Source organism: Canis lupus, chromosome 24, assembly GCF_003254725.2.
Source record: "Canis lupus dingo isolate Sandy chromosome 24, ASM325472v2, whole genome shotgun sequence".
Classification (NCBI taxonomy): Eukaryota; Metazoa; Chordata; class Mammalia; order Carnivora; family Canidae; genus Canis; species Canis lupus.
Genome location: NC_064266.1, coordinates 19,569,360 through 19,594,909, shown reverse-complemented (window position 1 = coordinate 19,594,909; position 25,550 = coordinate 19,569,360). Strand labels below are relative to the sequence as shown.

The 25,550-nt window shown below is 42.6% G+C and overlaps 1 protein-coding gene across 9 annotated transcripts in view; it reads right to left on the bottom strand.

The window, feature by feature from the left end:
• LOC112673713 (signal-regulatory protein beta-1-like) overlaps positions 1 to 25,295 on the bottom strand; it is a 31,276-nt gene extending 5,981 nt beyond the window's left edge. Inside the window, exons 1-6 of one of the 9 annotated variants that reach the window (XM_025469552.3) lie at positions 25,135 to 25,295; positions 23,020 to 23,373; positions 12,384 to 12,698; positions 7,446 to 7,739; positions 6,574 to 6,685; positions 5,680 to 6,179 (exon numbers count right to left, since the gene is read on the bottom strand). In XM_025469552.3, the coding sequence (XP_025325337.1) occupies positions 6,101 to 6,179; positions 6,574 to 6,685; positions 7,446 to 7,739; positions 12,384 to 12,698; positions 23,020 to 23,373; positions 25,135 to 25,207 (1,227 nt within the window). In that variant the 5' untranslated portion in view covers positions 25,208 to 25,295 and the 3' untranslated portion in view covers positions 5,680 to 6,100. Of the gene's footprint in view, positions 1 to 5,679; positions 6,244 to 6,573; positions 6,686 to 7,445; positions 7,740 to 12,383; positions 12,699 to 23,019; positions 23,374 to 25,134 lie in introns of those variants that run through there. The other 8 variants (XM_049100398.1, XM_025469553.3, XM_049100399.1 and 5 more) reach the window with 8 other exon arrangements.
• Between the last annotated feature and the right edge of the window lie 255 nt (positions 25,296 to 25,550).

Genomic DNA, 25,550 nt, shown 5'->3' with positions numbered 1-25,550 from the left:
CCCAGTTCTTTACTGATGCCTTTCTCTCAATGTTCTGTACTTTATTATGGCCAAGTTGGGCACAGGTAAATGTAATGCATCGGTCTCAAGGGAGATTGTCATTGCAGAAATAGAGCATAAATTCATCTTTGAGTTTCCAAAGCTGAGCTCCAGATGAAAGATGTGAAAGTTTGGTAAAACACAGTGTCCTGTAGAGGCAGTCTGTCCCTATTTCCTCTCATCCCCTTACACACATTTCTGAGACTTTGCAACATTGCCCCATCTGTCGGGGAGAGGATGGGAGATGGAGGTAACAAACACTGGTGGGGTTCTGGGAAGGGTCCTGTGACCTGCTCCTCCTGAAAACCACAGCTCCAATTTGGATGGATTGGAGAGTCAGGACTCAGGCCTTCCTTCTTGGTGACATGGCTTGTGGAGTTCCTGCCCCGGTCTGGCCTGGTAGTGGAAGAACAGATCTGGATATGTGCTTTGCCTGAGTGGAGAGGACTTGAAACCACCCTGCAGAGTTTCCTGGGGTCCCAGAGTAGCCAGATTTTCTAATGTGCTGAGGAGGATTGTGGGCAAAGCTGAAAGCCAGCAGATGTAGGGAAGCCCTGAGATCAGGAAAAAGTTAATTCTAGGGTCCCTTGTATGTCTGTAGTTAAAGTTAGCACAGGGTGATGGACGTGCTAGCACATGCTGGCATAGACTGAAGTCACAGAGGCAACTTAGATACTACTGGGGATGGAGAGATTGAGGGAAGCCTGATTTGATGGAGGATAACCTGAATATCAAGATTAAGTCCCTGGAAAGGGTGCTTAAAATAAATATTATGTTAAATCATGGAAAAGTTAAAAAATGTAATACTTTAATAAAAAAGATTTTATTTATTTGAGAGAGAGAGAGATAGAACATGAGTGGGAGAGGGACAAGCAGATTCCTTGCTGAGTGTGGAGCCTGATGCGGGGCTCAGTACCAGAACCCTGAGATCATGACCTGTGCCAAAGTCAGATGGTTAACCGACTGAGCCACCCAGGTGCACCCCCCCAATGTAATACTTTTTGCACACTTGGAATGGTGGCTTGAGAGTTGCATCAAAATTTAGTTGCATTAGGTTAATCATGTTACCTAATTTCTCCAAGACACACACAACTTCCCTGTTTGTCAGCAGGGGGTTGGGAGGAAAGGTTGGACTAGGTGTATCAGGAGCTTTTCCAGCTCAGCTTGATCAGGATGTGTGTCAGCATCTCTCAGCTGTTTCACTGCCCACTTGTGAATATTTTTCTTATATGTTATTTCTTAGCGTTCCTCTCCCCAGTGTCCAGTGAGATTATCGAGAGTCACCAGGCTAGCCCAGGGTGATAAGAGAAGGGGGACATTCTCAGCCCCAGCAGAGATCATATGAAAATGCAAAAGAAAAAATATATACAATCCTGCCATCATGATAGATGAAATATTTTGTCCTTCTGCTCCCCTTTCCAAGTCATGCCTATGGGTACTCCTTTTGTACCAGAGCCTAGAGTCTATGTTGTGTCCAAGGACTTTTAGGAGGCAAGAAGGATGGAGAAGAAAAAGCTGCCCTAGCAACCAGCTTTACAGACCCCATGACTCTAAAAATATCTCTCCAGCTCTGACCCTTCTATTGAACCTAAGACCTATATGTTCATCTGCCTACTCAACATTGGCACTTGGATGATGAACAAACATTGTATTTAACATGTTCATTTAAGATGTTCAAAACTTGCTTTCCTAGGAGTCATAGTGATTTCTAAAAATGTATATCTGATCTTATAATTTATTCTGTGGATTAAAACTCTCTAATGTCTTTCCTTTCTTTTTTGAGTGAAATTCAAACCCCCATCATGGCCAATAGCCCTGTGTGATTGTCTCCTGCCCATCTCCTCAGCATTGCTCCATGTCCCACTACTCTCCAATGCCAGCCCCACTGGCCTGCTCCTCCTTCAGGGGAGGTTCCAAATTCCTTCATAGCTTAGGTCTTGGTGCAATGGGTTCTGATAACAGGAGTTTATTTCCCCAGGCTCTGGCAACTTTCAGATAGCAGCTCAAATATTCCCTTTTCAGAAAGGCTTTCAATACTGTTCTTTCTGTCTTTCTTTTAAGATTTTACCTATTTATTTGCGAGAGAGAGAGCAAGTAAGAGAAAGAGCATGAGTGGGATAAGGGTCAGAGGGAGAAGCAGACTCCCCACTGAGCAGGGAGCCCAATCCCAGGGGCTCAATCCCAGGACCCCCAGGATCATGACCTGAGCTGAGGGCAGAAGCTTAACTGACTGAACCACCCAGGCGCACCTCTACTATTCTTTCTAGATAGCTACCACTTAATTCCTGATTCCGTGGAGCTGTCATTGCAATCTGCAGTATTTGTGCACCCCTTTATTTTCTTCAGGACACGTATCACATTCTTCTTCCTTCCTTACTAACTTCTCCCTTCCTCCCTTCCTCCCTGACATCTTCCCCCCATTGTCCTTCCCTCTTTTCCTTCTTTGTAACTGTCCTCATTTGACTGTAAACTCCACAAAGGTAGGGACCATCCCTACCAGTGTTCACCAGTGTTTCCTCTGTGTTGAAACAGTGCCTGCTACAGAGTATAAACTCAGTAATGTTTGTGAGATAAGTGAAGGCATTATCTTCTTTGCAATGAGGCATTATTTGTGTGGAAGCTCTGGCTTGCTCAGGACATGAGCTTTCTCTGAAAGGAAGAGGCATCTTTATTTATGTTCAAGCTGGGACTCTTCTGACAGCTTCCTTTTCCCTCTAGTGTCAAGGTATGAGACACTGGGATAGTCACTGTCACCTTCTAGAGGTAGGACTTCGATTGAGGAACTATCTGAAATTGTTTTTTTTAATGTATTTTTAAAATTGAACTATAATGGATACCTGAAATTTTCTTTTCTTTTTTTTTAAGATTTTATTTATTTATTCATGAGAGAGAGAGAGAGACAGAGACACAGGCAGAAGGAGAAGCAGGCTCCATGCAGGGAACCCGACTTGGGCCTGGATCCCGGGTCTCCAGGATCACACCCCGGGCCGAAGGCGGAGCTAAACCATTGAGCCACCAGGGCTGCCCGGATATCCGAAATTTTTGAGCAAATGTTTGGCAAAGACCATTCTGAGGTCTGTGTAGTATATGGATTGGAGACTCTAGAGTGAGAATCTTGAGGAGGCTATTTGTGTGACCTAGGTACATGCTGATTGGGGTCTGAGCAATGTGAAGATGGACAGGACGGAGAAGTCATGGGACTTGGTACCCAGGGTGTCTAGGACACAAAATATGACGTGGCAAGTCTTTGCTGTCCTTGATGAACCCAGAGAGTGTCTCTAAATTTTGCTTGCTCCCTAGGCACTTTACTGTTTCATCCTTCTCCTGGCCCTGCTTCTGGGGGTGGGGGTGGGGGGCGGGGAGCTATGGGGCAAGGAGGCCAGGGCAACCCAGAGCTCCCAGCATGAGAGGCTGGGGATGGGGATATTGAAGTGGAAGCTGCTCTACTGTGAGTAGAAATTGTTGAAGAGGAGATTCATGTCTGAGGGGTAATGTAGTTTGGGGTTCAGCCCCTCTAACTCTGTGACTACAAAGATTCAAGGCCACAGTGAAACAAACGCAGTAGGATGCCTATTTCCCCTAGGTATATTGATCTTTCTATAGAGAGCCTTTTTCCAGAAGTTGGCCTACACTTCCTCCCCCAGATCTTTACCAGGGCCATTTTTTTTCTTTTTTTTTTTTTTTAAATTGGAGTTCAATTTGCCAACATATAGCATAACACCCAGTGCTCATCCCGCCAAGTGCCCCCCTCAGTGCCCATCACCCAGTCACCCCAACCCCCCTTCCACTACTCCTTGTTCATTTCCCAGAGGTAGGTGTCTCTCATGTTTTGTCACCTTCACTGATATTTTCACTCATTTTCTCTCCTTTCCCTTTATTCCCTTTCACTAATTTTTATATTCTCCAAATGAATGAGACCATATAATGTTTGTCCTTTTCCGATTGACTTATTTCACTCAGCATAATACCCTCCAGGTCCCTCCATGTCGAAGCAAATAGTGGGTATTTGTCGTTTCTAATGGCTGAGTAATATTCCATTGTATACATAGACCACATCTTTATCCATTCATCTTTTGATGGACACCGAGGCTCCCAGGGCTGTTTTGGGACTAAGGACTAACCCTAGATCCACTCCACGACTGGAAAAGTGCAGGTGTCCTTCCTTTCTGTTCCCTATAGAGGTACAGAGTGGGATTTAGTGTAGAACACAGGACTGAAAGATTGGGAAGCAGTAGAATGATGATGAGTTAAAGTCTCCCCATCTGCCCATAGACAGTAGGCAGTATAGCTCCCTGGAAACCACCGAGTAAAGCTGGGTTTGAGTCTGAATTTTTTTGGTTCCATAATGTGTTATCTGAGTCATACTGAGTAGGTTTCTTCAGATCCCTCACCTGCAAATTGGGGAATGGTGCACATCTTGTGGGACTAGTATAAATAGGACTGTATGTGAAGTGCTGGACCTGGGGTGACTATGCTCTCCTCCTAATGTGGATTCATAAATGTCATAATAGGAAGGGAACTTGGGGGCTCTTTAGGTATTGTCTTTCCATTTATTTTTCCTTTGGATCTTAAGTACATAGAATTATACCTATCATAATTCTAGCTTCATGACACACTCATCATTGATCCATGCATGACCCTCTTTTATTAATCTACTTACCCATCTATCCATCCATATACTCTCTCCCTCCATCCCTTCCTTCCAATAATCAGTCCATCTACCTATCTACTGACATATCTATTTATCAACTTACACTGTTATTCTATTTTTAAATTTATAATGATATACACATTCATGAAGCTATCACTCAGAATGGAAGCTAGAATCCTGATATTAACTTCCAACTACCTATACATAACCACCTTTTTCATCCTTTTCCCTTCCCCTACCTCAGGCTACCATTTAAAATCTTGAGTTCAGGGATGCCTGGGTGGGTCAGTGGTTTAGTGTCTGCCTTCGGCCCAGGGCGTGATCCTGGAGTCCTGGGATCGAGTCCCACATTGGGCTCCCTGCATGGAGCCTGCTTCTCCCTCTGCCAGTGTCTCTACCATTCTCTCCCTCTCTCTCTATCTCTTTCTCTGTCTTTCATGAGTAAATAAATAAAATATTTAAAAAATCTTGAGTTCATCTATTTTGAAAAAATATGGGTTATAATATTTATATGTATCCCTAAAAACCATTTGTTAGCTGTTTTTAGCTTTAGAAACATAATATCATGCTGTATGAAATCTTTTAGGTCTTATTCACTCCTAGTATTGTTTTTGCTAAGATTTATCCACATTACTGTATGCAGCTATAGTTCATCCACTTTTATTGCTCTATAACATTCCGTTCTGTGATTATACTAAATTATTTGCCCATCATCCTGTGGCTGTACATTTGGATTGTTTTGTCAGGTTTTTCTAATTTGAAACCATGCTAACACACACACACACACACACACACACACACACACACACACACATATATATATACTTGAATATACCTCCTGGAGCACATGTGAAAGAGTTTCTTTGGGATATATATAACTCAAAGGCAGAAATAGCAGGTTATGGAGTATGTGAATGTTCAAGTTCAAATTTTCCAAGCTGTTTTCCAAAAGCAGCTGTGCCACTTGACATACCCATCAGCAACATGAGAAAGAGTCAATGGCTTCTTTATTTTTTCTATGTAGGGAGCAAGTGGTGTCTCAGGGTGGTTTTGCTTTGGTTTTTCCCAATTACTAATGAGATTGGACATCTCTTTATATGTTTATTGGCCATAGATGTTTCTTATAACATTTTAATGATGGAGCTGTAAAGGTCTCATGCACAACAGGCTTTCCTTGAGGAGTCTGGGAGGGGCCTTCAGAATTGCAGGTTTGTGTGCCTCCCTGGGTAGGAGCTTAATTTGCCTCTTCTGGATTTCTTGCTCAGGGTAATGGACTTCATGCCCAGAATCCCCAGAGAAACTGCTGTCCATAGGATGTGAAAGGCTACCTCTCAGCCTTTCCCAGTCCAGGCTCTCATCCTTTCTGTGGGCTGCAGGAGACAGGGAGGGACAGCCAGAGCTAGACAGGTCTCAGGAGGCTGGTGGGACAGGAGAAGCTTTGGTAGTGGCTGCAGGCTTCATGGCAAGTGCTGTTCCTGGATCAGTTCTCCTAAATAAAACAGGAGGGACTGAGGCTCCTGTGTCACTGTGGAGGGCCTTGTGGTACCTGTGACCTGTAGGGGAAGCAGGGAGCTGGGGCAAAGCCCTTGTTCTCAGGCTTCTCATCATAGATCACCCCAAGAGTGTAGTTTCCATATTAAGTATCCTTCCTGGGGTGCTACCCCTGCCCAGAACAGGGAAGCCTGCATCTTTGTGCATCTTCAGCCTGGAACTGTGAGGGGCAGAGGGGAAGATTGAAAGGATTGGGGCACAGTTCTTAGAGACACTCTGGATTCCACATACCTTCAAGGTCGGTATGAAATGGCTTCTTCTCACAGTGCCCCCTGTTGGCCTGGAGTATCCCTGCCCCTGGAAACCCAACCTCTCTCTGAGGTCCCCCTTACCTGGAAGGGAATCTCCTCTTGAGGACACAGATGGTGCAAAGTGCAGTGAGGGAAAACAACTTCCAGCCAAGCAGGATGAGGGTCCCAGAGGGGGCGCTGAATGCTCTGGCTTCTGGAAAGATATGGGGACGAACTTGGCTTCCGGCTCTCACCTCTCAACCCTTAGGCAGGCCTAGCCTCACCTAAGACTCCGGTCTCAAGACTCAGCCGGAGAAGGAATCCCCTCACCTCTCTAAGCCTCATTTCATAATCTTTAAAATGGGGATGATAAAACGTACCTCAGGATGTCTCGGTATCAAATGAGAGCACCCTAATAGGTGCTCGGTAATTGTTGAATCCCAATGGCTTTGGACAGGGTGGGTGAAAATGGGGGAAGATAGTTCAGATGAATTTAGCTATTCACTGGAAGAGCTGGTGCCAGAAGTGTGCAGTCAGGATCCAGCTGGGTGATGAAAGCAGGCAGCAGCCTCTGGGACCAAACAGCACCCTCAGCAGAGGTTGCTCTAATTGCTGTCCCATTTATTAAAGAAGATTGTTATTTATTTATTCATGAGAGACATACAAAGAGAGTCAGAGACACAGGCAGAGGGAGAAGCAGGCTCCATGCAGGAAGCCTGACATGGGACTTGATCCTGGGTCTCCAGGATCACACCCTGGGCTGGAGGCAGCGCTAAACCACTGAGCCACCCGGGCTGCCCTGTCCCATTTTATAGATGAAGGAACTGAGTTACAGGAAGGTGAAGTGACTTCCTTAAAGTCACGCATGACAGACATGGCAGAGCCATCATATGAACCTGGCCTGTTGGTGTCCAGGTCTGGACCTTTCATTGCTTGGTTATTCCCCCCCTACTCACCCCAACATGCTGGCTCACCTCTGAACTCACTCAGTTGCATGCTGGCCTGGACTGGTGGCTGGGCCTCTTGCCACACTTGGCAGGTGAGCTGTGCTTTGTCCTCAGAGGTGTAGACCAGGATATGACTGTCTTGGTTGAATGTGCCATCTGGGTTCTTGGTGAGCACGGAAGCCTCACAGGCCTTAAGGCCTTTGTTCATCTCTAGCCAGGTGCTTTGTATGACTTCAGGGTAGAACCTTTGGATGTGGCAAGTGAGTATGGCCAGCTGAAGGCTTGGAACCTGGTGTGCTGATATAGTCACTGTGGGTATAACTGAAACAACAGCCCTTCCTTTGTTCCTTCCTTCCCTCAAGCAAAAGATGTTCAAGGAGCATCCTTAGCTTTCCAACCCTGGTTCTTGGGATAGAGCAGCGAGCAAGACTATCCCTGCCTCACAGAGCTCCTGCTCTTCTATGAAGGACATAGAAGGAGAAAAGCAGGGACATGATCCTCATACGGGTTCTGAGAACCTACACAGGATCACCTGACCTGGTCTGGAGATGGGGCATATTAGGGAAGAGTTTCTGAAAGAAGTGACCTTTCAGCAGAAATAAGAGAGATGAATAGGAGTTAACTGCATGTGGCAGATTGTGTTTTCCAAAAATGGCCACAGCAAGTCCCCACATGTCTTCCAGAACCTTGCCATTCCCCATTGGAAAGGGAGTCTACTTCTGCCCTGGAATCTGGGTGGGACTTTGTGACTGCCTGACGAAGAGTATAGCAGAGCTGACACTGTAATTTCCAAAGGTCAGTTATCAAAGTTGGTGTGACTTCCACTTTGGACTCTTGGGACATTCACTTTTGGAGCTACAAGGATGCTCAAACTAACCCACATGGAAAGATGATCAGGAGAGGCCAATGTCAAAAAGAACAGAAGCCCCAAGCCAATAGCCAGCACCAATGGCCAGGCATGTTAGTGAAGCAGTTTTGAGATGATCTCAGCCCTGGAAACATTGAGGTGAGGTCCCAGACATCATGAAGCAGAGATAAGCCATCTCTGCCAGGCCCTCTCCAAATTCTTGCCCTACAGAATATGTGAGCATAATAATTTGGGAGATTTGGAGTAAGTTTAGAAAAATTGGAATATGTTTGGGAATAATTTGCTATGCAGTCCTGCTAACTGGAATATTAGGCAAAGGGACTGGTGGAGGGCCAGAGGAAGGAAGGCTCTGGGAGAGGCCACATGTAGGGAAGTGCCTCTCAGGTAGAGGGAAGGGCATGGGCAGAGGTCCTGAGGTGAAGCCTAGCGTGTCCAAGGGCAGAAAGATGATCAGAATGAGTGAGGGTGAGCATGAGTGAGATGAAGCCAAATTCATAGCCACTGGCCATGAAGACTATCTGCACTTACTGGTCCTACACACTTGCTCCTGGGGGCACATAACAACATCCTAAGGAGCCCATACATTGGTAGTTTAAGACAATTAATTTCCAGCTCCTGAGCCCTCACATGACTCTTTCCTGAAATTGATCTGCCTGAGACTGCCTACTCCTGCCTCTTGCTCCTGCTCCTCAGTCCTTCTCCCAATGTTGCAGAGGGAAGACCTTCCTGCCACACATCCCAAATCTACCTCTGGTGCAGTGACCTTGGGTGACACTCTGGGACACAAAATAAAAGGACAGTTCAAAATCTTGCTGGCTAGAATGCCTACTTTAATCAAAGCATCATAACCTCCCCCATCTTGCTCACTGAGCTGCATCTCCGATAACATTTTAGTGGTTATTTTGATGACTGTTTGTCAAAATTTGTCAGATACTTAGATTGTTTTGATCGATTGTGCAATTCAATCCAAAAGAATTTTTTTTTAACACTTAGAGCCTATGGTCATAAGAAACAATTTTAAAAATTCAATTTATATATATATTGAATTTTCTATATAACAAGTTATATATACAATTTATTATATACAATATTCAATACATATATATTTGTGGTAGTTCTATGTTTTCTCATAGTTCTCTATGATATGTATGATGATGTGGTCAATAAGGACTTTCAAATATAGAATATATTTACAGTAGGATAAAGTTCTCCCCAGGAATTAGAATGGAAATACAAATTTAGGAAGTAAAAAGAAAATTATAAAATTTCTGATTATTCAAGAAGAGCTTGTTTATGTCTATTGTAATGGATGATGGTGGAAATCAAAGCAATATGACTTTACTTTTCCATTGAACACTTCAGAGAGATGTAACATTTGAAATATCCCAGGGGAGGGGGATCCCTGGGTGGTTCAGTGGTTTAGCGCCTGCCTTCAGCCCAGGGCGTGATCCTGGAGTCCTGGGATCAAGTCCCACATCGGGCTTCCAGTATGGAGCCTGCTTCTCCCTTTGCCTGTGTCTCTGCCTCTCTCTCTCTCTCTCTCTCTCTCTCTCTCTCCCTCTCTCTCATGAATAAATAAAATCTTTTTTTTTTTTTTAAAGAAATATCCCAGGGGTTCTGGCCCTTGCAACTATTTAAGTCTGTGATGAACAATTTTATTTTATTTTATTTTCTAAGATTTTATTCATTTAAGAGAGAGAGAGAGAGGGAAAGAGAGAGAGAGAGAAAGAGAAAACAGGAGCAGGGGGAGGGGCAGAGGGGGAGGGAGAAGCAGGCTCCCCACTGAGCAGGGAACCAATGTGGGACTCCATCCCAGGACCCTGGGATTATAACTTGAGCCAAAGGCAGATGCTTAACTGAGTGAGCCACCCAGGCATCTCGTGATGAACTATTTTAGATGTTACCTTAAAATACATAAGGAACTACATAGTTCTTCACAATTATCTCGGAGTATATGAAAAAAATGTTTAAAGATTTTTGTTGAACATGCTGATAAGGATTTTATTTTGTTTTATTTTTGTAAGAGCAGTGGTGAGCCAGCAAAGGGTTTTAAGCAAAGAAGGGACAAGATCTGCCTCCTTTATAAAATGCGTTTGACTGCTGGGAACTTGGGGGCTGCACTGTCAAGGGTAATGGTAGATATGAGAGAAGGGGCTATGGTGACCAGGTAAGGGATGATGTTGACTTGAACTTGGGGATGAATCTGGGAAGTGGCAGTAAAATGGATGAGGTCAGAGAGACGTGAGAAGTCTATTTGGTTGAACTTGTGATAGATTTGGTAAAATAGGTCTCTGGCTTAGATGGTTGGGTTGATGGTGTGTCTCTTCATTGATATAGGGAAGGACGGGGAACCAGGGGTTTGGAGAGAGTGCAGAAAGCAGCACAATGCCTATCTTGTACTGACCATGATGAAAGCACCTTTCTTGGGGAAGGGGGACCCTGCCTTGCTCTGGTATCTGTGTTGTGGAGGTCTGACATGGTCATCCAAGAGACGTATTACTGAGTTCAAATTCCATCTCATGAACTTAAAAGCCACGTGACCTTGGACAAGTCATTTTACTTCCCTGCAACTTGATTTCATCATCTGCGTGAAGCAGGGACACCTAGCTTCTTTGGGATGCTCTAGGTGGAGGCTAGAATTCCATTTCCAGGCTGGAACTCTCTGGTATCCTTATTTATTTATTTATTTATTTATTTATTTATTTATTTATTTATTCTCTGGTATCTTTTGGCTATGTAAGGGCAAACTACTACTTAGGGAGGGAGGCATTTCCAAAATGAGGAGCTAAACTCTTTACCTTGGTACTAAACATGGTCTCCAGTGAGGAGGAGGGTTGCTGTGGAGACCGTGATGCTGTTAATGGGTTTTCTCTTTGCTTTGCTCTGGCTGGAATAGACAGAGAAGGAGCACTGGGGCTCCAGAGCCCTGAAAGGGATGTGCCCATCTACAGGAGGTGAGTGGGGTCTCTGCACTCTGAGGTTGCTGTGGGGTGGTGACTGAGGAGAGCGCAGATCCCTTGCAGACACCCTTGTGAAGGCCAGTGAGGGTGATTTCCTTCCTGCGTTGTCCTCTCCCCTGATGTCAGGGTGGGTTTCAAATCCAACGACTGGCAGCAAAGCGATGGTGGTGTGGTGGTTTACACCATAGTGTTAGGAATTTGCAGGGACAATGCAATAGGGGGAAACTTCCTTGCTGTGGCTTGAAGCGCTGTGTGGTCTTGTCCCTGCTTCTCTCTCCAGCCTCTTCCTTCTCCACACACCCTGCTTCCCTGAGCTCTGATCACATGGATCTCTTCCTCCACTCTGCTCTGGCATGTCTCGCTTCCAGTCTCCATTACAAGGCCTTTACACACCCTGTTTTCTCTGCCTGGAACATTCCATCTTTTCCTTGGAGGACCCCCTTTCATCTTTTTGCCGTGGCTCCCCCAAAAAGGCATTTCCTTAGTAAACTACATTTCTCCTGCTTTCATTTATCTTAATACTCAGTTCTTTTCTCTCATAGCACATATTATAAGTTAGAACTATATGGGGCACCTGGGTGGTTCAGTTGGTTAAGCATCCAACTCTTGATTTTGGCTCAGGTCATGATCTCAGGGTCGTGAGATCGAGCCCCTCATCAGACTCTGGGCTTGGCAGAGAGTCTGCTTGGTATTTTCTCTCTCCTACTCCCTCTGCTTCTCCTCTCTCTAATAAGTAAATCTTAGAAAAAAGTTAGAACTGTACAGTTTTTGCATCTTGTTGATGGGGCTTATGTGACTGTGAACTTGGTAGAGCAGAATTAGGTCTGTTCTGTTTACCATGGAATCCTCAGCACCTAGAATAATGTTGCCACATAGCAGATGCTCAGTAAACACTTGTTGAATGAATGAATGAATTTCCACCTCCCAAATATAAGAGAGCAAAGGGGGCTCTGAAAGAGAAGTACCTAACCATGGCATCTTGTAAGAAGAGGATGGTCCTATAAGATAGGGAACCTCATACCTATCTTACAAGAGGTTTGATGAAGAATAAATGGGAGGAGGCAGGTGAAGTGCTCCAAACGGAACCTGTAGTGGTCAGCAAGGGTTGGCCATTTGGGTGGGTGGGGGGATCCTTACCTTGGAGGAATTTGGAGATGTTCACGTGCCTACTGAGGGGGCTCTGCAATGTACTGTGAGCCACTTGGCAGGTGAGCTGGGAGTGGAGTGAGGATAAGTCAAGGGTCACCATGGCTATGCTGATGATAGTGTAGGATGCAGCATCTCCAAGCAGGAAGACCAAGGTCTGAAAGGCGGGAAGCTCCATGCCATTTTCAAACCATTTCAGGTGTATGTTTTTGGGAAAGAAGCCAGTTGACGTGCAGGTGAAATTCACTATCTGGCCTGTGCTGGTCCTGTTGGAGGGGCCAGAAACCTCTGGAAAAGAGGGCTTAGCTTTGATTGAGGCAAAGTTGAGAGAGAAGAGAGAGAAATAAAGATGGCAGGTTACTCTTTAGTTCGATACCCGCCCTTAGGGTTCACCCAGCTCCACTCACCCCAAACTCTCACCTCCAGTCTTCTCCTCTGCGTAATTTTTATTATGACACTTCTTACCATTAACAGTTTGCCAACTGGCCTCACTGACTGCTTCTCAACCCTGCTGTCTGCACTCAACATCAGACCATGGCAATAGTGTTAAAATGCAAATCAGAAATTGTCATTCCCCAACCTCCTTCCCTCCCCCCCTTCCTAAAGTACATTGTTTAAAAAGTCATATAAGGTATAGAATTAAAAACATCAGATCCCTTGCCTCCTCTCCTAGGAAAAAAATGTACAGACCAACCACTTTTAAGTATTTTAGCTGATTCTTTGGATTCTTTCTTTCTTTCTTTCTTTCTTTCTTCTTTCTTTCTTTCTTTCTTTTTTTCATTCTTTTTTCTTCTTTCTTTCTTTCTTTCTTTCTTTCTTTCTTTCTTTCTTTCTTTCTTTCTTTCTTCTTCCTTTTTCTTTCTTTTTTTCCCCTTTTATTGAGAAAGAGAGAGAGAGAGAGAATATGAGTGTGAGCAGGGAGGGGCAAGAGGGAGAAGGAGAGAGAGAATCTCAAGCAGGCTCCACACTTACCATGGAGCCTGACACAGGGTTCAGTCCCATGAACCTGAGATCATGACCCAAGCTGGAATGAAGAGTCAGATGCTTAACCAACTAAGCCATCCAGGTGCCCCCTCTCTGTGTTTCTAAATAAGATGCTTATACCATTATTTGTCTTTTTTTTCAGTTTCATATATTATGAATAGACCTACTACTATGGAAGATGACGGTTTAACTCTCATATATCTCCCTCCACCAAACAGTCACACTTCCTTCCCTTACATCTTCCTATAATAGACACATCAAAATCTTTTATCTTATCAGTATTCAGCATTTATATTTTATGACCAAAGAAGTATTGTTCACAACTGAGCCATGTAATATATCATTATTACATTTCCTTTCTTGCACAACTTCCCCCCCAACCCAGTTTTTATATCTTTCTTTTTTTTTAATAGTTTTTATTTATTGAAGTCATCTCTACATCCAATGTGGGGCTTGAACTCATGACCCTGAGATCAAGAGTCGCATGCTCTTCTGACTGAGCCATCCAGGTGCCCCTAATTGTCCTATACTTTTTATTTGCTTAGTTTTAATGAATCTATGACAAATTCATCCCTAAACTTTCTGCCAGATAAGTATAAGTCCTCCCAGTATGTTTGATATTGCTAAGTAGTGTAGTGAACTTCCGTTTAGGGTACATGAATACCTGAGAATGTACAAGGACTTTTCAGAGATTATACAGGCTTGGGTTTTAAAAAACCCTTTATTAAAACACAAAGTATAAGGGTTGTCTGAGTGGCTCAGTTGGGTAAGCCTCTGATCCTTGATTTTGGCCCAGGTCACGATCTCAGGGTCATGAGATGAGTCAGGCTCCATGCTGGGCATAGAGCCATCTTAAGATCTTTAGATTCTCTCTCTCCCTCTGCCCCTTCTGCTTGCCACTCATGCTCTCTCTCTCTAAAAAAAAAGAGTTATTTTTTAAACATAATCAAAATCCATTATCATACTTAAAATTTTATAGTAATTCTCTTATTATTATCTAATACTTTCCAGCATTCAAATTTTCCTGCTTTTATCACAAATATCATTTTATAATTGATTTGTTTGAATCAGGATGTAAACAAGATCACATGTTACATTTTGTTGCTATGTCTTTTTTTTTTTTTTTTTTAAGTAGGCTCCATGTCCAATGTGGGGCTTAACTCAGGACCCTGAGATCAAGAGTTGCATGCTCTACTGACTGAGCCAGCCAGGAGCCCCTCCTCTTATTTTTCTTAATATTTATTTATTGAAAAACCCAAGCCTGCAGGAAAAACCTGCAGAATTTTCCACATTCTGGCATATATTTCTGTGGTATCATATTTTTTAAAAAAGATTTTATTTATTTGACAGAGAGACAGTGTGAGAGAGCACAAGCAGGGGGAGTGGCAGACGCAGAGGGAGAAGCAAACTCTCAGTTGAGCAGGGAGCCTGATGTAGGTAGGGCTCAATCCCAGGACCCTGGGACCATGACCTGAGCCAAAGGCAGATGCTTAACTGACTGAGCCACCCAGGAGCCCCTTCTGTTGTATCATTTCAAACAATCCTCTCTCTCCCATATTTTGCCTGCAGTTGGATCTGAAGGGTCTAGTTGGTTAGATCCCGGTTCACAATTTTGGCAAGAACACCTTGTAGGTGGTTAATTAAGAGGTATGTAGTATCTGGCTGTACTGTCTTTTTATTTTTATTTTATTTTTTAAAAGATTTTATTCATTTATTCATGAGAAACACAGAGAGAGGCAGAGACATAGGCAGAGGGAGAAGCAGGCTCCCCACGAGAAGCCCAATGTGGGACTCGATCCCAGGACCCAGGGATCACGACCTGAGCCAAAGGCAGACACTCAGCCACTGAGCCACCCAGGGGCCCCGCTGCCTCTTTTTATAGTGTGCAGATTGATTAGTGGCTTTGGGTGTTGTCAGATTGATCTGTCTGTGATGAAATTCTCTACTAGCCTTCAGCCTAATGTCTTTAACAAATGTAGGTAATTATTGTCTTGATCCATCATTCCACCAGGAGTTACGCACTGGTGGCTGACTATTGCTACCATTCCTTCTGTTGGTATCAGTTGAAATTATTTTTTTCATTCAACTATTTTTGGTTATTCTGACATATAGTCCATATAGGAAAGGCAGGGAAAATGCCTTTGCTTACTGTCTTTTGGATTTTGGAAAAATGAGTTGGTGCCTTAGTAACCCCCAAAGGTGAGTAATGAAGTTTCTTTTATTTTTGTATCATTATAAAATAATAATTTTAAACATTTTTGATGGATGTCAATCTACTGTGATTTTTATTCTTTTTAATGCTCAAATCATCTCATCTTTGGCCAATGGGAGCTTCCTTTAAGTTAGTTCCTGAGTCTTTTTAAATAATTTCAGTAGACATTGATAGTTTACTTGCTTTTCACACAACAAAATACTCCATGCTCATTTCGCACATTTTCTGTCCAAGATCTGGAATCGGTCATTGCCCTATATAGCCCTGGGTGTTTTTTGTGAAAGTGCTAGAGACCATAATCTATGTACTAGTGATGCTCATTACTACTAGGTTGTCACTGCTTCCAGGTCCTTTTGGAGGACAGGGCTATGAAGTAAGTATTTTTTAAGGAGGGAAACAATTAAACAGGTTAATACTGATAGTTGTAATCCCATTTTAAGAATACAATTTTTAAACCTAACTTCTCTATTTCTGCCTGGTATCTGTCTCTATCCTGAAAATTCCAGTTCCTAAGGACTTCAACACAGTTATTTATTTGCTTTATCCTTCAACACATATACAATACTTATAAATACCAACATCAGATATTATTACCAAATTATTGAATAGAGTTTTGGATTTCCTCTTGGTTCCCTTTGTTCTTAGGATATGTTTCATTGGAGATATAGATACATATTGTATGTAATATACACTCTCCAAGGTATGCCCCAATTCCTGGAGCTTGACCACCTCAGTGCATTCAAGACTACTTCCACAAGCCTGTCTATGCATGTTTCCTCCTGAAAACTTTTTCAGAAGATTGATTATATGGAAGGTTGTCCGTGCATATGAAGCATGGGGCATCTAACATCCTCTGAGAACAGCTCTCAATCAATGCCTGAGAGGAAATTGGTATATAATCAGCCCAAACACCTTTCCTTTCAAGAGGGATACATCTGAGACATGTTCTGTATCATTTCCCATAGTTTTTATCTGATTAAGCTTCATTTACCCACAGTAGTGGTGAGCTTGATGACACAACCTTCACTAACTGATTTTACCACTCCCTTACTGGGGTTCTTTGCACTCATATATTTGTCTAAGGATCTGCTTGGTGAGTCCAAGCTAAAACCCTATCTTTTTTAAAAAAAGACTTTATTTATTAATAAGAGACACACACAGAGAGGCAGAGACATAGGCAGAGGGAGAAGCAGGCTCCCTGTGGGGAGCCCAATGTGGGACTCAATCCCAGGACCTGGGGATCACAACCTGAGCCAAAGGCAGACACTCAACCACTGAGCCACCTAGATGCCCCTAAAGCCCTATGTTTTAAAGTCTCTTGAAATAACTTCTCTTTATCTGGTTAAGCCATCAATATATAGTTAGATTAATTAGTTAAAATTTAGATTTAGTAATCTAGATATTCAGAAATTTTAAAATTTTGTTTATTAATTATTTAAAATGTGCAATGTTTATAAAATCAAAACCTCAAAGTACAGTCAGAGAAGTCTAACTTTCATCCCTGTCCCTTCTACCCTACTGCCTTCCTCCCCTATAGGTAAATGTTTAAAAGTACATTTTGATTTTTCCTCTTTTAAAAGAATACGATCAAATATGGATATGCTTGTATTTCCCACTCTTCTTAACATAAAAGATAGTGTGCTCCACACACTATTCTTCACATTACTTTTCCTGTTTAATGATATCCTGTGGGTCATGCTGAAGCAAAGTGCTGACTTCTTCTCAGGGCTTTTTAAAGTTGTAGTACTGCATTGTGTGACTCTACCATAATTTATTTAGCAGGTTGTCTTTTATTCTTTTTTTTTTTAAATTTTTTTAATTTATGATAGTCACACAGAGAGAGAGAGAGAGAGAGAGAGAGAGAGAGAGAGAGGCAGAGACATAGGCAGAGGGAGACGCAGGCTCCATTCCCTGGGAGCCCGACATGGGATTCGATCCTGGGTCTCCAGGATCGCGCCCTGGGCCAAAGGCAGGCACTAAACCACTGCGCCACCCAGGGTTCCCGCCTTTTATTCTTATACATAGTGTTGTAACCAAGAGCCTAACCATAAAACATTATACTTATGTTAGTATATTTTTGGGATACATTTCTAGAAGTGGGATGGTTAGGTCACAGGGTAATGTATAAGCATGTAATAAGTATATCTAATATGTAATTTTGCTAAATATTGCCAAATCCACCTCCTTATGACTTACATAATTTTGAATTTCTACCTACAATATATGGAAGTATCAGTTTCCCCACAGCTCCTCCAACAGAGTGTATTGTCACAATTTTGAATTTTGGGCCAACCAGATAGGTGAAAAGTTGTGTCCCAATGTAGTTTTAAATAGTATATCCTTTCATATGAGGGTGATTAAACATACTCATATATTTAGGAGATGTTTCTATTTCACTTTCTATAAATTGTCTTCTCATATGTATTGCCCATAATTCTATAAAGTTGCTTGTTGTAAAATTTTAGAAGCTCTTTATATACATTAGGGGTGATTCTATGTCTGTGTTATAAGTTGCAAAATAGTATATGCACACACCCCCACTCCATAAACAAGTTTCTTTTTGTACAATATGATCAAATTGTCATTTTTTCCTCTTTTTGTCTCTGCATTTTGAATTACAGTTGGGAAGGTTTTCCTCACTTCCAGATTACAAAAGAATCCAGACATGATTCTCATACTTGCACAGTTTCATTATTTAAATATCTGACCCATGTGGAATTAATTTTGGTATGTGGTAGGAGGAACTGTTCTGGATTTTGTAATTCTGTTCCATTGGTTTGCTTACTAATGGTCCAATGGAATCACCACTATTGTTGAGGACTTCTTTCCTCATGAAGTTGCCTTTACTTTTTTTTTTAAAGAAATCAATTGACTATATATTATTATATGAATCTGTTCTTTTTCATTGATCTATGTCTATCTTTTTTAAAAAGTTTATTTTTAGTAATCTTTACACCCAATGTGGGGCTCAAACTCACGACCCTAAGATCAAGAGTTGCATGCTCTTCTGATTGAACCAGCCAGGCACCCCTATCTACTTGTCTACCTTGATGCCAATACTACACTGTATGATTTTTGTAGCTTTATAATAATTATACATTCATGAGATATATTGATCTCAAGTTTTCTTTATCTGGTTTTAGTATCACAGTAATGTTGGTTTTAAAGATTGATTGGGAAGCATCATTCTCTTTCCAATTTTCTGGAATAATTTGTGTAGAATTGTTCGTATTTCTTTCTTAAATGTTTGATCGAGTTCCTCGGTGAAGTCATCTGAGCCTGGACTGTTGTTGTGAGAAGGTTTTTAAATCACAAATTCAAAAATCAGGCTACTGACTTCTTGAGTGACCTCTGGTAGTCTGTGTCTTCCAAAGAATTTGTCCATTTCATCTAAGTTGTTGAGTTTATAGGTATAAAATTTTCCATAAAGTTTCCTTATAATATTTTTAATATCTGTGGAGTCTGTAGGGACGTTAACTCTCTCATTCTCTTTTTTTTTCAAGTTTGTTTGTTCATTTATTTATTTATAGTAATTTCTACACCCAAGGTGAGGCTCAAACTCATGACCCTGAGATCAACAGTTACTCTTCTGACTAAGCCAGCCTAGCATCCCATCTCTCAGTCTTGATATTGGTAATTTGCGTCCTCTCTCTTTTTTCTTGGCTGACTGTGTGGCTAGGAGTTTATAAATTTTACTGATTTTCTTCAAGAACCAGCTTTTGGTTTTATTGATTTTTCTCCTAGTTTTCCATTTTCTACTTCTGATTTATGCTCTGTTCTTTATTTTTTTTTCTTAAAGATTTTATTTATTTATTCATGATAGTCACAGAGAGAGAGAGAGAGAGGCAGAGACACAGGCAGAGGGAGAAGCAGGCTCCATGCAGGGAGCCCGACGTGGGATTCGATCCCGAGTCTCCAGGATCGCGCCCTGGGCCAAAGGCAGGCGCCAAACCGCTGCGCCACCCAGGGATCCCTATGCTCTGTTCTTTATTATTGCCTTTCTTCTGGTTACTTTGGGTTTCATTCATTCTTCTTGTTCTAATTTCTAAGGTCACTGAGTTGAAACTATTCTTCGGTCCATTTAGTGCTATAAATTTCCCCCTAAACACTGTTTTGGCTGCATCCACAAATTTGGTATGTTGTACTTTTATGTTCATTCAGTTTAGAATGCTCTCATTTTCTTTTTATTTTTTTCTTTCATAACATGTTATTCAGAAGTGTATCACTTTGTTTCCAAATGTCTGGGGATTTTCCAGAGATTATCTTGTTATTATCAATATAATCTCAGTGAGAAAACATTTTGTATGACTTGACTCATTTTAAACTTACTAAGACAATTTATGGACCAGGATATGGTGCATCTTGGTAAATGTTACCTTTGCAGTCAAAAAGAATGTGTATTCTGCTGTTTGGGGCTCAGGTGTTCTATAAACGTCAGTTGGCTTAAGTTGTTTTATAATGCTGTTCAAAGCTTCTACATATTTAGTGATTTTTCTGCCTTCTTGTTTTGCCAGTTATTGAAAGAGGAGTGTTGAAATCTGAGATTATAGCTGTTTTCTCTTGCATACTGTGCCAGATGCCCCCCATAAATTATGAAGTTTTTCACTCAGGTTGGTGGGAATAGGTACAAGGAATAGCCTTGTGTGAGCTCCAGGGATATTTTCCCTTGAGGCTATGTACATATACTCATGAACATGTATGTCCTCATGGACATACTCTTTTGTCAAATACTCAAGATCTTTGGGATTCTCTCTCTGTGTATCTTTCTCATCTTCAGTGCTCTCCTATGAAAACTCCAGCCACTTTGCCCTCTTTGGACTTCTAGCTCTCTCTGTCAACTCGAAGAGACCTCCGTGCTCCATTTGAGTTTTCTTTTACTGCATGATGGCATGGAAGCTTTCTCAGAGAGTAAGCTGGAGGGCAAACTTGGGTTCCACATCATTTGTCTCTCATCTCTCATGGATCACTGTCCTTTGTTGCCTGTTGTCCAATATCCTGTCAACCATTATTTCATATAATTTGCCCAGATTTTTTTGTGGGCAAGTAAATCACTGTTTTGGTAGAAGGTGCCCAAAGTATTAAATTTGATATTGTATATGTGATCATCTGTTTTATTATATCTTCTAACTGGTTTTTTGTTTGCTTATATGAAGTCTATTTATTGATTTTATAACTTGCCACACTACTAAAGTATCTTATACTTTGTAATAGCTTAATGTTGAGTCCACTAAATTTTCCAGAATCCATATCATCTACAAAGAGAGATAGTTTTTCCACTTCCTTTATAATTTGTATGCTTTCTACTGTTTTCTTCTTTCTGAAAGCATTGGCTAATACTTTAATCTTAAATGATATTAGAAGTGCTGCACCCCTATGTTTATAGCAGCAATGTCCACAATAGCCAAACTGTGGAAGGAGCCTCGGTGTCCATCGAAAGATGAATGGATAAAGAAGCTGTGGTCTATGTATACAATGGAATATTACTCAGCCATTAGAAATGACAAATACCCACCATTTGCTTCAACGTGGATGGAACTGGAGGGTATTATGCTGAGTGAAATAAGTCAATCGAAGAAGGACAAACATTATATGGTCTCATTCATTTGGGGAATATAAAAGGGAAAAAAGGGGAAAGGAGAAAAAATGAGTGGGAGATATCAGAAAGGGAGACAGAACATAAAAGACTCCTAACTCTGGGAAATGAACTAGGGATGGTGGAAGGGGAGCGGGGCGGGGGTTGGGAGTGACTGGGTGACAGGTACTGAGGGGGGCACTTGACGGGATGAGCACTGGGTGTTATTCTGTATGTTGGCAAATTGAACACCAATAAAAAATAAATTTATAAAAAAAAAGTGGTGGGCATGAGTTTGAAGACTAATGTTCTAGCAATTCAGTCTTTTTGAGATGTCCCTCTAAAGCCCTCAGTCCTCCTGTTCTACAATGGCCTACTGGCTATTCCTATGCCTCTTTTCACATCTCTTATCTTGGAGTCTCCAGTCCTCTATTTCTGGTTCCCATTCTTACTTTTCTTTGTTTACCTTTTATTTTGGTAAAACAGAAAGGATACATTGAAAGGTAGCTCTTGGTGATGTCACAAATTCAACAGATTGGCTGGCTCTAGAATTTTAAGTTGGACATCATTTTCCTTAAGTATTTTGAAGGCACCACTCTTCGTCTTCTAGCATGTATGTTCCCTATATACATCTCATGCTGATCTCATTCAAATGGTTTGCATACAAGTTGCTTTTTATTTTCAATTCTTAAAAATCATATGACCTTCTTTTTGTCTCAAAAGACTGCCTACTAATTCCCTTTGGTTCTCCATGGCCCTGAGATGCTAAAGTTGTAATTAAAAAATTCTGTTGATGAAAAAAAATTCTGTTGATGTATGTTTCTATTCTGTTTTGTTAGAGTAAGTTATCACACTAATTTTTAACAGAGAAAACAACACAATCATCAAGTCATTAGTAAAACAGGCTTAAACTAACTGCTCTGCTTCCCAGGCTTCCCTGTATGGATGCTGCTTAGAGTCTTGTGAACTTTGTCTTGAGCCACCATTCTATCCGCCTGGACCAAATCCAAAAATACACGGGTCTTAAAAAAACAAGAGCAAAAGTTAAGAAGTATAAGGATTACATAGTCCATATCCCCAAATACTATTTTTATGATTTTCTGCTTCAATAATTCTTTCATTCTTTGTTTCTGTGAATCCATGTTTCCATGCCTTTAAGATTATGCTTTTAAGTGGTTTTAATATCCCAAATAATGATGATATACACTAACGCAATACTTATGTTACAGGTGCTTTTCTAAGTGTTCTACATTTATAAACTCATTTATGTTTGTACTATTCATAACATATCTATGAGGTGCTATTATTATCCCTATCATACAGATGAGGAAATGGAGGCACAGAGAATTTAAGAAAGTCAATAAAGTCACACAGCTTGAAAATGGCAGTTAAAAGTTGAATCCAGACCATTTGGCCCTGGTGCCTATAATTTTACTCACTCTGCTTTCCACTCTAATTTGTGGCTTTTGAAAATGTAAGATTTTATTTATGATAGTCACAGAGAGAGAGAGAGAGAGAGAGAGGCAGAGACACAGGCAGAAGCAGGCTCCATGCACCAGGAGCCCAACGTGGGACTCAATCCCAGGTCTCCAGGATAGCGCCCTGGGCCAAAGGCAGGCGCCAAACCGCTGCGCCACCCAGGGATCCTGAAAATGTAAGATTTTAAAGGGTAGGATTCTACTGCTAGGAGCCCTGGGTTTATGTTTCACTCTGCTCTTGTGCTGTGATTTCTTACTATCCCCATCTTCTGTCCTCAACTTTGACACAAGGGTTAACAAAGGGAGAGCCTTGGGCTGAGAGCCTGGAGTTTGTGATTTGTCTTAGAACAAGGGGCTGGGTTCTCAGGAATCTGGACTTACCATGTACAAACACCCTGGTGCCTGGTCCAGACTTCAACTCCACATCGGGGTTTCCTTTCTGGAACTTCACACAGTAGTAGGTACCGGAATCTGCTGGGGTGATATTACTGATGCGGATGGAAAAGTCCACGTTGTTTCTCTTTGTGGTATCTGTAATATTTGTTACTCGGGGGAAATGGCCTCCTCTGAAGCTGAAGATTAACTCTCGGCCTGACTCTGTCCCCCTGAACCACCTAACCGTCCCAATGGGGATCAGGGAAGTCAGGGTGCAGCGTAGAGTGAGGGCCTCTCCAGGTGGGAGTGACACTGACTTCTCAGGCTGGATCACCTGCAGCTCCACCTCACCTGCCACTCCTGGAGGGAAAAAGAATTTAGCTCCACTGTCCCCAGCCTGGCCCAGGGGACTTCTCTTACAACTTTGTTGTAAGACTGAAATTAGGAACTTTTGAAAAACACTCAGGACTGTGCCTTAGGGCCTGGAGACTGTGGACCTGTAGTCAGGCTGATGTGGGCTCAAGGCCAGATCCCAGGACGCACAAACCTGCTGCTGTTTGGGGGAAGCCCCTCCCTCCTTCCCCTCCATCCTTGGGCTTCGGTAGTTTCCTCTGTCAAGCAGGATGGGTCAAGCCTTTCCCCATTAGTGCTGTGAATTTTAAATGAAGACATGGGTTGTCAAGGACACGGAGTGAGTGCTATAATGGCCAGAATCAGCAGGACTGTCATTTTATGTGTTCATATTTGCCTTCATTAAACCCTAGAAGGATTTGACAGCGAGTTTCCACAGACCCTTCTGTGTACCAGACATCACTCTAAGCACTCACATACAGAACTGACTCCTTCAGCTCCCGCCACTACTCTGTGAGAAAGGCATTAGTATTTATCCCTGTTTCCACACAAGAAAATGGACGCACAGAAAAATTTGTAACTTGTCCGAAGTCCGGGTATAAGTGGTGAACTTGGATTTGAACTCTGACTGATAATGTTTCAAAAAGTATTTGTGCTTTTAACCACTTTCCTGGACAGCTTTTCCACTGAGGTGTCAACCTGCTGTGGGGGAGAAGGGGCACTTCACCTGTCTGCAGGCTCCTGGGATTAGGTCTGGCAAGAAGGGGGGAACCAAAAGGCATGATTAATTCCCATATTAAGAATATAATTTTAGGATGTTGAGATTTGGGGGATACTTAATGTCTACAAAGTACCACTTCTCAGTTTTCTTTTCTTTTCTTTTCTTTTTTTTTTAAGATTTTATTTATTTATTCATGAGAGACACAGAGAGAGGCAGAGACATAGGCAGAGGGAGAAGCAGGCTCCCCACAGGGAGCCGATGAGAGACTTGATCCCAGGATCCCGGGATCATGACCTGAGCTGAACTCAACCACTGAGCCATCCAGGTGCTCCCCACTTCCCAATTTCCTCATCCCTCTGCATGGCATGTGGAGTAATTGTGATCTGTTGATCTACCTATCTATGATCCTCTCTATCTTAAATGAGGGTGGCTCTGACTCCCAGGTTCTAGGGTTTTCAGCAGGAGTCAGATGCTGCACCTCTGCCTCCTCTCTCAGGATGGCACCAGGTCCTGCAGATCAAGCCACAGGGGGTCATGGAGCCTTCACAGGGTGATAGGAGTTTTAGAAGTGAAGCAGGGCTGGGAAACCTGGTCACCGAGAAATGCCTGGTGGGGTAAATGCTGTCTGGACCTGACTGGGAAAGGAAATGACACTTCCAAGTAATAAGCCTTCTGGGGGGATTTGTTTGGGAGGTCCTTGTTGTAAAAGAAAACATTCAGAGAAATGTCTTCAAGAAGAAGTGGCAGGGGCGCCTGGGGGGCTCAGTCAGTTAAGCGTCTGCCTTCAGCTCAGGTCATGATCTCAGGGTTTTGGGATCAAGCCCCACATCAGGCTCCCTATTCAGTGGGGAGCCTGCTTCTCCCTCTTCCTCTGCTGCTCCCCAGCTTGTGCTCCCTCAATCTGTCAAATAAATATAAAATGTTAAAAAAAAAAAAAAAAGCAAAAAAGGAAGCGGCAGTGTCCTCCCCATTGCCAATGGGAAACCGGTACCACTGCGGCTGCACTCAGGTGAGCACCCTGCCCAGTGGTCCCTAAGGGTGGCACTCACCTGTGAGGCCCAGCAGCAGGGGCAGCAGCAGGGGTGGCAGAGGCAGGCGGGGTGGGGAGGCAGGTGCAGGCATCGTGGTGGCAGGGAGCCTACTCTGTGTGAATGTTGTGCTGGAGAGGCCTGGGACTTCGCTCTGCGATGAGAGGGGAAGTCTTGTCTCACTCACGAAAGAGGAAGTGACTGTGATTGGAAGAATGTGCTGTGGGATTTTGACAATTTCTGCTTCTAGACTGTGAAAGAGGAAGCAGGCTAGGCTATGAAATTATAGATAGAAGGCTCCCAAGATGCTTGGAGAAGTTGTGGCAGACCCTGTTAGTGTCAGGGCTGTGTCCCTTTGCCCCCTCACTCCATGTCAGAGGCCCTGCTGGCTTTTTCTTGTCCAGGAGCATGAAGGTACATGGTCTGCCAGAGTAGAG